We start from the raw sequence: 14,524 nt of genomic DNA, 5'->3' as shown, positions 1-14,524 counted from the left end.
AAATAAAGTTTCATTATGTTCCTATTTACATACTATTTTATGACTGAGTAAGTGCTTGTTGTTAATTGCCTGCACTTTTTTTGTTGCTCTAATAGATTGTGAACAGTTGAAAGTATAAATATTTTCTTTTGACAAAGTTACCATCTTTTGATTAAAAATTTCACGAGAGATATACACCATTGGGTATCTTGTTTGCTGCAAGCAGGGATATTTGGATCATAATTACACATGTAGTTTATAAATTAAAGAAAATCTTTTATAATACACATTAGTTGTCTGTTAGATCAAAGTTTAAGCTTTTTATCATATGTTGATGAAATTACAATTTCAATATTCTACCAATGTTAGTACATGTATGTATTTTCAACACCTTGCATTAGACAAAATTTAAGAAATTCCATTGTTTATCATCCATATTTGACATTATTTTGAATATGTTTTTACAGACGGCTGAAGGCTATCACTTTACCAAGCACTCAGAAGCTTCGAAACTTTGTTAATGACACTTTGATGGACATCTTGTTTTATACTAGTCCAGTTTATGCACAGGTATTTCATTTAATCAAAGTTTTAGATGTACCATACTTTAAATAAAATCAATGTACTGTAATCATGATTATTCAATTTAAATTTGTTTAATAGCTGTGGTCTGTTTGAGCTCAACTTAATATAAATAATGATGAGATTCCACCATGGAGTCTCAAGTAACAATAAAACAGAGGAAGAAATCCCTTTTATGATAAAACTATATTTTGTTGTCTAAATAATAATAATGATACAATAAAAAATGATTGGAAGTTCTGCAATTTTTATTTTGACTGTAGTGTATAGCAGACACAGTTGGTACAGAGATGAACAGATTATATCAGCTGTTTTGTAACAGAAATCCCAGCTTTCAGGGAGCAGTGTCAGTTGCAGGGCATAGTTTAGGTATGTTTAAGCTAAGCAATTATTTCAGTTTCCCTGGGTTACCAGTAGTGTCTATTGAAGACATTGATTAAAGACCAAACAGCCTATTCATTTCTACTAGTGATTTTTTCTTTAAATTTTGTGCGAAGATATTTCATGATTTGAGGAACAAAATATGATGAAAAAAAATGGGGGTCACCAACTTAGTTTTGTCACTAAAGCAACCTCAGTTTCGTGTTTTCCCGAATATTAACATAATATTTGCTTGTTATCTAAACTCTAAAAAAAAAATGCTTTATATCAAACCTACAAGCATAATTCTTGTTTCACGTTAAACAGTAGATTTGTATCTTTTAAATACAGGTTCAAGAGTTTAAGGTTCATATTGATTTGATCTTTAAAAAATATGATTTATTTCATTCCCGCCAAAAATTAAACGTAAAACTGAAAAAGGTTTCCAGTATTAAAAAATATCTACCAGTGATTTCTTCATAAAAATTTAAAGAAGGAAAGTGCCATATGCACTCTTCGCAATAAAGCAAAAAAAGGTGTATGTCACCGACCTTTCAAAAAAGTTATGAGTAATTTTCATGTTTTTTTCTCGTTCGTTTTGAAGAAAAGAGTTGTCTTTCTTCAGAACATTTCATCTGACGTCATAGTACAAACTTTCCTTGCTGGCGCACTATTTGAAAAAAAGAAATCTCAAATTGGACGTTTGAAACCCACATTTAAATTTCAAAGAATAACAACTATTTTTACCTACTTTATTATCCAGTAATACTAGATATTAAACATGTATCAGTTTTAAATCTTTATGATGTTGTTGTTGCACAATATAAACCTTCAGAAACAACATCCGCCGGAATGGAAAATTGTTTGAAATAACCTTTCACGCTGCTTTTGTATTGAAAGTCTGTTTTGTCCTCTGTCCCACATAAGCAAAATTATTGAAAATAAAAATAGAAATGAAAGATGACACTGGTTAACTTACAGAGTATTTGAATGTACCAGACTAGATGTGCTTGTTTCTTTTTCGCGAAGTTTGCCGTAACGAACTCATTCGGTACTGTTGAAAGACGGACATACAAAAGCATGGATGGAGTTCTTTATACCATTATTTTTCCCGACTAAGACAAACGTTTAGAAACTATTGCATCGAGTTTGTGAATTCATTATTTTAGAATATTTAAGATATAAGGAAATTAAAATTATATGTGTAATAAATGACTGAAAGTTTTGATTCTAAAACGTTATACACTTATCTTAAAATACAATCCTTTTATTACTACCTCATGTGTTTTCAATAAACGAGACATTAAATATAAAATACAAAAAGTTTTAGATTCAAAAATTAATTTAGAAATAATTTTCCGTTGAAAACTACAAAGTACAAATGTAAGATTTCTCCAACAGGATAAAACATAATAAATCTAAATTGCTCATTTTGGAAATTAAAACAAAGACAAGGTTGTTGCCGGTATTGAAAATCGAAATTTGTTTTCAATCTTTCCGGTCACAGTTGTAGCTAAATGAAAGGGAGCGATTTTATGTAAGATATTATTTTTGGAGCAATTGTTTTTGTCAAAAGTTAAATTTACAACAACTTAGTTTTAAACACCGAAAATTTTGATTTTAATTCAAATTCGCTGAGTAGTAGTTTTATTAATATTTTTTGCCTTACAGCTAATTTCCTACTGCATGTAGGGTAAAACGTTGGTTGGCTTCCTTGCTTTGTTTGTATAAATGTTTACGCAAGCTCTGTAATTGACATCTTTATATATAGGTATGTAAACCTGTATATATGCCATTTAATTGAATTGGACGTTATCAAAATATAATAATTATACAAAATATACAAACAGGCAAACCAAAGTGTTGATCTACATACATTAGGAAAATTAGCTGTAAGCTTCAGTGAGATTAGACAACATGTTTATCATTTCTCCTTAATACAATATGAATGATGACAAACAAAAATGACCCTTTGTCATCATTTTTGTCGAGCCTGCAACTTTTGTTGCAGAAAGCTCGACATAGGGATAGTGATCCGGCGGCGGCGGCAGCGGCTACGGCGGCGGCGGCGGTGTTAGCTAACTTCTTAAAAGCTTTATATTTTAGAAGGTGGAAGACCTGGATGCTTCATACTTTGTATATAGATACCTCATGTTACGAAGTTTCCGTCAGTCACATGTCCAATGTCCTTGACCTCATTTTCATGGTTCAGTGACCACTCGAAAAAAAAAGTTAAGATTTTTTGTAATGTTGAATTCTCTCTTATCATAAGTAATAGGATAACTATATTTGATATGTGCGTACCTTGAAAGGTCCTCATGTCTGTCAGACAGTTTTCACTTGACCTCAACCTCATTTCATGGATCAGTGAACAAGGTTAAGTTTTGGTGGTCAAGTCCATATCTCAGATACTACAAGCAATAGGGCTAGTATATTCGGTGTATAGAAGGACTGTAAGGTGTACATGTCCAACTGGCAGGTGTCATCTGACCTTGACCTCATTTTCATGGTTCAGTGGTTATAGTTAAATTTTTGTGTTTTGGTCTGTTTTTCTCATACTATATGCAATAGGTCTACTATATTTGTTGTATGGAATGATTGTAAGGTGTACCTATCTAGCGGGCAGATGTCATGTGACCTTGACCTCATTTTCATGGTTCAGTGGTCAAAGTTAAGTTTTTGAGTTTTGGTCTTTTTATCTAATACTATATGTCGTAGGTCATCTATATTTGGTGTATGGAAATATTTCATGATCTTTATGTCAGTCGCGCAGGTTTTATTTGACCGTGACCTCATTTTCACGGTTCATTGCACAGTGTTAAGTTTCTGTGTTTTGGTCTATTTTTCTTAAACTATAAGTAATAGGTCAACTATATATGTTGTATAGAAGCATTGTTAGCTGTACATGTCTGCCTGGCATGGTTCATCTGACCTTGACCTCATTTTCAAGGTTCATTGGTCTTTGTTTAGTTATCTTGGTTAATGTTAAGTTTATGTGACAGTTGTATTAAAGCTTAGCTTTATACTTAGGACTATCAACATAATATCAATGATTAGTATAGAAGGCGAGACATTTCAGCGTGTGCACTCTTGTATTTTTACTATAAGATTTTGTCAAATAAGCAGTGTAAATAAACTTTAACTTCATTGCAAGATCGGACATTATTTTACGAGAATCATCCAGACATCAGTTACATGCACATGTTGCCAGTATGTCAAAACTTTTAGAAATAATTGATTATCGGTCTAACCTTGTGAATACTCAATTTTTTTATTATTTTTTTTAATTAATACTAAAATTAGAAGGATCATTGCATAAGGAACATGTTTACTAAGTTTTAAGTTGATAGGACTTCAATTTCGTCAAAAACTACCTTGACCAAAAACTGTAACCAAAAACTTTAACCTGAAGCGGGACAGACGGACGAACTAACGGACGCACAGACCATAAAACATAATGCCCATAAATCGGGCATAAAAAACCTTTTACCTAACCTGTACACAATCGGCGCAAACGAAAGACAAAAAAAAGAAAAAAATGAAATGCAGATCGATGCAAATATAAGACAAAATCTACGCATGTGAAAGAATAAAAAAATGAAATGCAGAACGGCGCAAATGCAAAAAGTAGAGATCAAAATTTATATTTTATTATTTTTTATTATAACTAAGGTTAAATATAGTGTAGTTTCTTATGTGTCCATTTGTGATTAAAGTAGCGTGACGCTTAATAGTTCCTCTTTTCTTGGGAGACGTAGCGTACCTACGTAGCGTACACCATTTTGGAATCTGGGAAAAACGCGAAATAGGACGTTATAATTTGATGTTTTTTCATGGCTAGAAACAACGTCACAGAGCTTTTATGTCACTACCAAGTTGCGTTAGCTGATGCGCATAAACAATAGGCTGTTTGGTCTTTAAGCAGATTAAAGCTTAACAGAAATCTTGGTCTTCAGGGTCATTGCATGAAAAATAGAGGGAGCTAGGCTCAATATAGGCGATTGAGGAAACCTTTATATATACATGCGTTTCGAAGAAAGGAAAGTCTGTTGTGGATTATGTAGTGGTACCGCATGAATCTATACCTTCAGTGAGCGATTTTAAAGTGAATACGATATCCGACATGATCGACCGATACAACATGGACGTGCCCGATAAAACACCGGATCATTCGATTCTTGAATGGAAATTAGCTGTTATGAACAAAGGTCCGAATGATGAACCAGCATTTAAAACACAATTCAAGGAAATTAAAAGATATGATATGTCAAAGTTAACAATAGAATTCTTGAATTCGGAAGATTGTGTTAAAAGAATCAGCGAAACTGTCAACCGCATTGAAAATGAACTTTCATCAAATAGATGTATTAACGAAGCATATGGTTCCTTCACTAACTTTTTAATGAACGAAATGGATCTAGCTGGCCTTACTGTAACCAGTCCTATCAAATATGAATGTAAATCGAAGCAAAGTAAAGCAAAGACTTTCTTAAAGCCTTATTGGAGTGACTTACTACAACAGAAGTGGGACGCAGCAAGCAAAAAGGAAAAGTTATGGCTTAAATGTAGTGACCACACAAACATTAAACATAAATTAAAACAAGAGTATTGTGTTGCCCGAAACGATTTTGACAAACATTTACGGAAAGCAAAACGAACTTATCAAAATAAACTTCAAATGGATCTGCTGACTGAACTTGAAAAACCGAACTCTCGAGATTTTTGGAAACAAATTGGCAAAATTGGAATTTCAAATGACAGGCGGGATCAAATACCGTGGGAGGTTATTGATGATAATGGCGAAGTTAATACGGACAAAGAATGTGTATTACAAAAGTGGAAAACGGACTATCAAACATTGTTCAACGATCAAACTGACAGCAAGTTATATGATCAATGTCACCTAGACAAAATAAAGAAGGGGGAAATTTCATCAGACCCGTAACTGGTAGATACATCTTGTTTAAACGAACCCATCACTCGTTGTGAAGTTGAGAAAGCGGTGAGCAGATTGAAATTAAGAAAGGCAGCTGGCATAGACAATATCCCAGCAGAAGTTCTAAAAAACAAAACCTGTATCGATATGTTACAAAATATTATAAATTTTTGTTTTGAAAACGGTGTTTCGCCACTAGAGTGGAAACAAGGAATTATAAATCCAATAGTGAAACCAAATAGTACAGACGTTCGGCTTCCTTTGTCATATCGTGGGATAACGCTTTTGTCGGTGCCATGTAAAGTTTACTGTGACATTCTTAATTCTAGATTTGGAGATTGGATTGAAGATTCGGGTGTATTAGTTGATGAACAATGTGGATTTCGTAGAAAGCGTAGCTGCCTCGATCAAATATATAGTCTGTACTCTATCATCAATGACCGTAAATTGTCACGTCTTTCAACCTTTGCCTGCTTTATTGACCTGAAGAAGGCGTTCGACAATGTGAATCGGGACTGTTTATGGTTTAAATTACAAACGTTTGGTGTTAACGGAAAAATCTTAAATGCTGTTAAATCTTTGTATGACAACACAACATGTTCTGTACGTGTTAACAACGTCTTTACGTCGATGTTTCCGGTTTCATGTGGTGTGAAACAAGGGTGTCTGATTTCTCCGACGCTTTTTGCTTTGTATATTAATGATTTAGCTACAGAAATTAAGTCTTTAAATAAGGGTATTGATATTGATAGTATAAATGTAAGCATCTTACTATATGCAGACGATATCGTCTTACTAGGTCCAAGTGAGGCTAGTTTACAAGGTATGCTTGATTGTGTTAATGCATGGTGCCATAAATGGAGATTGAGTATTAATTGTAGTAAATCAAATGTCATACATTTTAGGCCTAGCTCTGTTGAACGTTCTACTTTCAATTTTTTCTGTGGAAGTCATAGTTTAGTGTATGTAGATTCATACAAATATTTAGGTATTTGGTTCAGTGAACATGTAACATGGAATAAAGCCGTCAAAGAACTCTCTAAATCTGCCAGCCGAGCTTTGAGCTGTTTGACTGTGAAATTTTACGCTTATGGTGGTATGACATATCAAGTGTTCACAAAACTGTATGAAAGTTTGGTACAACCAATATTGTTATATGGTGCATCGATATGGGGACTTACTGAACATAGACTCATTAATAACGTTCAAAACAGGGCTAGTAAAATATTCCTTGGAGTGACTAAATTGACTAGCAATACTGCAGTACAGGGTGATTTAGGATGGCTGTCATGTCATGCTAAACAAAGACTGGAAGTTTTGAGATTCTTTTATAAACTTGAAAATTCAGATAATTCTCGTACTTTCTATAAGATACATTTATGGTCGAAACGAAAACGTAGATCATGGAACTTTAATGTGATTAAGTTATTTCGCAATATGTCTGTAGAACACTTAATGCAGCCCGGAATTAGCAAAAAACTATTTTTTAAAGTAATTAAAAGTAAATTACGAATACTAGATGAACAGTTGTGGTTTACCAAACTTTGGAATGACAATTCGAATGTGAATGGAAACAAGTTGAGACTATATAGACGTTATAAGAAGGACCTTCAACCTGAACACTATGTTACTAACGCAATGCCACGCCACTTACGAAGTAATCTATGTAAACTTAGATGTGGAACTTTACCTCTGTCCGTCGAGACGGGTCGTTATACGAACCCACCAATACCGTTAGAGGAAAGAATTTGTCCATTTTGTAACGATGCTGTAGAAAATGAGATACACTTTTTGATTAATTGTGACATTTACAGTGACTTAAGGTTTAATTTGTTTCACAGAGCTATGGTCATGGATAATTCTTTTTGTACAAAGTCAGATTTTAATCAATTTGTATTTTTAATTCAGAATGCTGAATTACAATACGAGTTATCTATCTTGGTGCATAATATGATAAGAAGACGTCGTGCACTGAAAAGCAATCTACACTCTTAATTGTATATTTCCGTAAAAGTCAAAGTTAATATATTTGATTTATTTATTTTATTGTTTTTAATTCATGATTGTGTATTTCCGTAAAAGTCAAAGTTACATTTAATTTTTTAATTGCTTTTTTTAATTAATTTCAATCATGTTCTATTTATTTACTATTTTACTGAGAGGTTTTTAATAAAACAACAAGATAACTTCATTTTATTTTCTGCAATCTGTTTATATAACCTCTTTAAAATACATTCTTTTTATCACATACCATTTATTTTTTTACGTCATACCTTAATTTTGTCATTTCTATTTTTAAAAGACATGGTTTTTTTTTGGTGTTTTTTTTTTTAATTACTTATTTTAAATAAAATTTTATGATGTGAAATATCCGGACAATTTTAAACATTTTTAACATTTTATTATGTTTTTTTCAATTTGTATTTGTTAAATAGATATATATTTGTATATATAGTGTCTCATAAGCCTTTCTAGGCTGGGTATTTGTCTTATTTTATTATTGTGCAATGTATATTATATAATCTGTATAAAAAATCTGTAGACAAGTATGTGACACTTTAATAAAATAAATTATTATTATTATTATTATTATAATGCATTTTCAATAATATCATTATTAACCATCTTTGTGGTCTTGTGATAGCTTGCTTGGCTCAAGTTGGGATCTATTCCCCTATTAAACTTGTTTTAATCAAAGAATTCTAAATTAGTATTTTATGCTTCTCAATCAAGCGTGTGGTATTCAGAAGAAAGAACATATACTGTGAAGCATGATATCCATCAGTCAATTAGGAAATAACGAGAGATATTTGGAATAAAATCATTTCAATATTTGGTACACTGCATCATCAATTTTAGATTAAATCATGTGAAATGTTTTATTTTCATGGAAATAACATGGATTATTTCTTTTTATATAAAAGTGAAGGGTTTATACATTGTAACCTTTTTAGGCTGTTGTGTATTGTTTGACCTACTTCTTCATGACTAGACATTATAATTGTTTTAGGGTGTTGTATAATGTTTGACCTACTTCACCAGACATTTAAATGTTTTAGGTTGTTGTGTATTGTTTGACATACTTCTTCACCAGACATTATAACTGTTTAAGGCTGTTTTGTATTGTTTGACCTACTTCTTCACCTGATATTATAACTGTATTAGGCTGTTTTGTATTGTTTGACCTACTTCTTCACCTGACATTATAACTGTTTTAGGGTGTTGTGTAATGTTTGACCTACTTCACCAGACATTTTAACTGTTTTAGGGTGTTGTGTATTGTTTGACCTACTTCTCTTCACCAGACATTATAACTGTTTTAGGCTGTTGTGTATTGTTTGACCTACTTCTTCACTAGACATTATAACTGTTTTAGGGTGTTGTGTAGTTTGACCTACTTCTTCACCAGACATTATAACTGTTTTAGAGTGTTGTGTATTGTTTGACCTACTTCACCAGACATTATAACTGTTTTAGGTTGTTGTGTATTGTTTGACCTACTTCTTCACTAGACATTATAACTGTTTCAGGTTGTTGTGTATTGTTTGATTTACTTCTTCACTAGACATTATAACTGTTTTAGGTTGTTGTGTATTGTTTGACCTACTTCTTCACCAGACATTATAACTCTTTTAGAGTGTTGTGTATTGTTTGACCTACTTCACCAGACATTATAACTCTTTTAGGTTGTTGTGTATTGTTTGACCTTCTTCTTCACTAGACATTATAATTGTTTTAGGGTATTGTGTATTGTTTGACCTACTTCACTAGACATTTTAACTGTTTTAGGTTGTTGTGTAATGTTTGACCTACTTCACCAGACATTTTAACTGTTTTAGGTTGTTGTGTATTGTTTGACCTTCTTCTTCACTAGACATTATAATTGTTTTAGGTTGTTGTGTATTGTTTGACCTACTTCTTCACCAGACATCATAACTGTTTTAGAGTGTTGTGTATTGTTTGACCTACTTCACCAGACATTTTAACTGTTTTAGGTTGTTGTGTATTGTTTGACCTACTTCACCAGACATTATAACTCTTTTAGAGTGTTGTGTATTGTTTGACCTACTTCACCAGACATTATAACTCTTTTAGGTTGTTGTGTATTGTTTGACCTACTTCACTAGACATTATAACTGTTTTAGGTTGTTGTGTAATGTTTGACCTACTTCACCAGACATTTTAACTGTTTTAGGTTGTTGTGTATTGTTTGACCTTCTTCTTCACTAGACATTATAATTGTTTTAGGTTGTTGTGTATTGTTTGACCTACTTCACCAGAAATTTTAACTGTTTTAGGTTGTTGTGTATTGTTTGACCTACTTCACCAGAAATTTTAACTGTTTTAGGTTGTTGTGTATTGTTTGACCTTCTTCTTCACCAGACATTATAATTGTTTTAGGGTGTTGTGTATTGTTTGACCTACTTCACTAGACATTATAACTGTTTTAGGTTGTTGTGTAATGTTTGACCTACTTCACCAGATATTTTAACTGTTTTAGGTTGTTGTGTATTGTTTGACCTTCTTCTTCACTAGACATTATAATTGTTTTAGGTTGTTGTGTATTGTTTGACCTACTTCTTCACCAGACATTATAACTCTTTTAGAGTGTTGTGTATTGTTTGACCTACTTCACCAGAAATTTTAACTGTTTTAGGTTGTTGTGTATTGTTTGACCTTCTTCTTCACCAGACATTATAATTGTTTTAGGGTGTTGTGTATTGTTTGACCTACTTCACTAGACATTATAACTGTTTTAGGTTGTTGTGTAATGTTTGACCTACTTCACCAGACATTTTAACTGTTTTAGGTTGTTGTGTATTGTTTGACCTTCTTCTTCACCAGACAGTATAACTGTTTAAGCTGTTGTGTATTGTTTGACCTACTTCTTTACCAGACATTGTAATTGTTTTAGGGTGTTGTGTATTGTTTGACCTACTTCTTCACCAGAAAGATGAGGATATCGATGACACTCCCACACAGGAGCAGTATGTCCCTCCAACACAACCAGAAGTTAAACAACCTGTAGAAACATTGAATGGGGAGGTGAGTTTTATTGTACTCAGATGTTAGAAGATGTGTTATGAGTGCCAATGAGAAAACTCTCCATCCAAGTCACAATTTGTAAAAGAAAAACCATTATAGGTCAAAGTAAAGTCTTCAACATTGTGCCTTGGCTCACACCAAACAGCAAGCTGTAAAGAACCAAAATATTACAAGTGTAAAACCATTCAAAGGGTCTCACTTTTATATCATTTAAATGATGATAAATCATTAATCAAACCTTCTTCCTATCCGGCTATTATTTTACTTTAGATCGGTAGGGGTTAAGTAGCAAATCATATAACTTATAATATTGCAAATATTGATCAAACAAGATTAAATTTAACCAAACTTTCTGTTTAAAAGTTCGAATTAAAAAGCTTCAATAAACTTGTTAATGTTCAAGATAACACAAAACAAATTTCGTGCCTTCAAGACAAAAGTTTATCCATATATAGCCTGCTAATAAAGAATATGAAATATAAAACTAATTTGTAGGTTGAAGAAGATACTGAAGAAGAATCAGAGATGACATTAGAAGATCTCCTGGCTAAAGTTGGACTGAAAGAGAAAGTAAAGGTGTTTAACGATGAACAGATTGACATGGAAGCTCTGGTAAGTCATATGATAATCTAACATTTTCTTGCAATCACAAGACCTTAGATAAACACATTCTATTTATAATCTGTGTAAGATAAAAGAATAAAAAGGTGAAATTTATTTTTAAAATGGGACATCCAAGATTCACAAAAGAGGAGTACATAAATTGAACCCATGTTTAACTTCACAACATTGGAAAAAAGTGAATTTTACTCGCTCATGAAATACCTCATTATTTTCATCAATCAATCAATATACTTACCTTTTAATATTCAAATTGTGTAAAATTGATCTCAGCGAACTTCTCTACACCTAAAAACTGTTTTACTTGAAGATATGCCATTATTTAACATTAAGGTAAAAATGATATAAATCTCATATTGAAGAAGTGTTAGATTATTAGTATGAAGTCATATAAAAACTGATATTACATGATTGGTTACAGAAATAATTGTAATAGTTTAAGACATGTGTTTTTACAGACAATGTGTAGTGAGAGTGATCTTAAAGACCTAGGTTTACCCATGGGTCCAAGAAAGAAACTTCAGGGTATTCTCAAGGAAGAACAACAGAAAAAGGTAAATATCTAATAACATTATGGGTCCCAATTTTCATGGAATTAGGTAAACTTAAATGTTCGTGGATTTATAATTTCGGGTTTTGCCCAAGTCTGTATACAAGGCTTATAGAAAATTTGTCATTTGTTGAACATTTAATTTTGTGGTTCACCTTTACCCACGAAATCCACCAAAATTGGTATCCAATGAATACTAATAAAACCAGTTTGTCATTTTTCTAGTAAACATACTTTAAGGTATCAATAATGGTGAAATATTGACAAAACTTTTAAAAGGATAAAAGATAATCATGCTCATCATCTATTCAACTACTTCATGCAATAGTTTTGCTGAACAGCGAAATATATATTATCTTTTTAAACATTTTTATGAAATGATTAAAGTATAAGACTATTTTATATAAACTGTAACTCGAAATATTATTCACAAGAAAGATCTATAAAAACTGTTTAAATTATTTTTATGAATGATATGAAAAAGTAAATCAACATTTCAAAAACATTTCAGAAGTCATCAAGATTGGTTAGTTTGCAGCATATAGTTTTCAATAAAAATTTATAATATCTTAATCAAAATATATATGTATCACCTAAAATGAAATAACTTTCTTATACACATTATCACAAATACATACATACCCATAGATATGTGACTGTTTCTTTGATACATTACAATTAGCCGTTTCAGAATCTAATGCATCTGGGTAATATTTTTAAAAGCATACACCAAAACGTTGTGATTGGTTAAAATGTTCTAAACAATTGAAATTTAACCAATGACATAATGTTATTTTCATTTTAGTATACAAACAATGAGATTACCCATAGTCCTTTAGATTTTGAAAAGGCGAATTGAAGTCGAAATATTATGAAGTTCTCAAAATGTAAACATTAATGACTGATACCTTCTAAAAGTTATTGGATGAAGAGACCATTTTTTAAAATAAGGATGCTTTTTGGCATGTTAAATTTAAAAATATAAAATTCTATAAAAGAAGACATTTTTCTGTCATATAATTATATTTATGAGTGAAGTCTGAGACTACTATAACATGTGTTATAGTAGTCTCAGGTTAAGTCTGATATTTGCCTCAGACCTTATGATATTGTGCATTTAAGTAAATCATGACAGAAATATTTCATTTTGAGATCTGCAATTAATAATCAATTTTTCATATCCAAATATATTTTGCTTCAAGATATCTTATACAGATATGTTGGTATGAATAAAGCTTCTTTATGGGTCATGCTGTAACTCATCTAATACAAATTCTCATTTTGGGAATGTTAATACATCCTAGTGATATACTATTTAATGTAAGCAGGCAGTACCATCTTATTCATTTGTCAATTAAAGGCATGTTTGATAATGATAAAGAATATTTTTATTTAGGATGTGATGGATTTTGTTTTTGTTTGGTTATTAACATAATAGTTATACAATGTATTCATAATAAATAATAAATAATGGAATACAGGTAAAAGATACATAACAGACAACCATCAATTAATTGATATAAGAAAGTCATAGTTTAGCAGAATATGATTGCAAGGCAAAGGTTGCTTGAATAGAAATTTTATACAACATAAAGAGGTTTTATTTATAGGTATAAAGGTTTCTACTTATAATGTTATCATTATTTAAATGTTATACTAGGTAAACAAGAAACAATCAGCAGATAAAAAGAAAAAGGCAGAAGAAGAAAGGAGAATAAGACAACAGATAGAACAGGAAATGCAAAAACAACAAGAAGCTAGTCAACAAAGGTAACAATATCTGACTAAAAATATGCATTAACAGTGAAATGAATAAATTGTGGAATTATTATTATTTGTGTGGTACTAGTAAGACAACTGTGCAACATGTCTAACAGAGATTATAAGACAAGGATGTATAATACAACAATGTTATTTATGTTATGTTATTCTTTCTAGTTGACTCATATTTGGTTACTGTAAATTCAGAAAATACTTCAATGTTTTTATTATTGTGAAAGAGTTATAATCATAATAATTTAAACCTCACATTTTGAATTTTTAACCTAATTTTTGTGAAAAAAATGTTGGTTATTGATTTGGGGATGTACGGCTGACCGTTGGGCGGGCGGCAACCAAATTTTGTCCGTGCATTTACTCATGAACCGTTCAACCAAAGCTTTTAAAATTTTAATATGTTGTTACTGACAACAAAATGAAGGTCAAGTTCAATAATGACGATTTTGACTCTTACAGTTCCGGAGTTATGGTTCTTGAAGGATCGAAAAATGGCATTTCCATTCATGTTGTTGCATTTACTCATGAACCATTCAACCTAAGCTTTTCAAATTTTAATATGTTGATACTGATGACAAAATGGATGTCAAATTTGATATTGACGATTTTCACTTTCACCGTTCATCAGTTATGGTTCTTGTGATATTGCCAGGACACAAATAAATGTTAATAAA

At 31.5% G+C, this 14,524-nt stretch overlaps 1 protein-coding gene across 4 annotated transcripts in view; it reads left to right on the top strand.

Moving 5' to 3' along the window:
• LOC139519314 (triacylglycerol hydrolase DDHD2-like) overlaps positions 1 to 14,524 on the top strand; it is a 36,448-nt gene that overhangs the window by 14,898 nt on the left and 7,026 nt on the right. For all 4 annotated transcript variants that reach the window (XM_071311304.1, XM_071311303.1, XM_071311302.1 and 1 more), the window contains 6 exons: positions 447 to 549; positions 825 to 930; positions 10,773 to 10,903; positions 11,399 to 11,515; positions 11,983 to 12,078; positions 13,735 to 13,844. In XM_071311304.1, the coding sequence (XP_071167405.1) occupies positions 447 to 549; positions 825 to 930; positions 10,773 to 10,903; positions 11,399 to 11,515; positions 11,983 to 12,078; positions 13,735 to 13,844 (663 nt within the window). The remainder of the gene's footprint in view (positions 1 to 446; positions 550 to 824; positions 931 to 10,772; positions 10,904 to 11,398; positions 11,516 to 11,982; positions 12,079 to 13,734; positions 13,845 to 14,524) is intronic.

This window comes from Mytilus edulis, chromosome 4 (assembly GCF_963676685.1).
Source record: "Mytilus edulis chromosome 4, xbMytEdul2.2, whole genome shotgun sequence".
NCBI classification, from domain to species: domain Eukaryota; kingdom Metazoa; phylum Mollusca; class Bivalvia; order Mytilida; family Mytilidae; genus Mytilus; species Mytilus edulis.
This window is presented reverse-complemented; position numbering and strand designations above follow the sequence as displayed.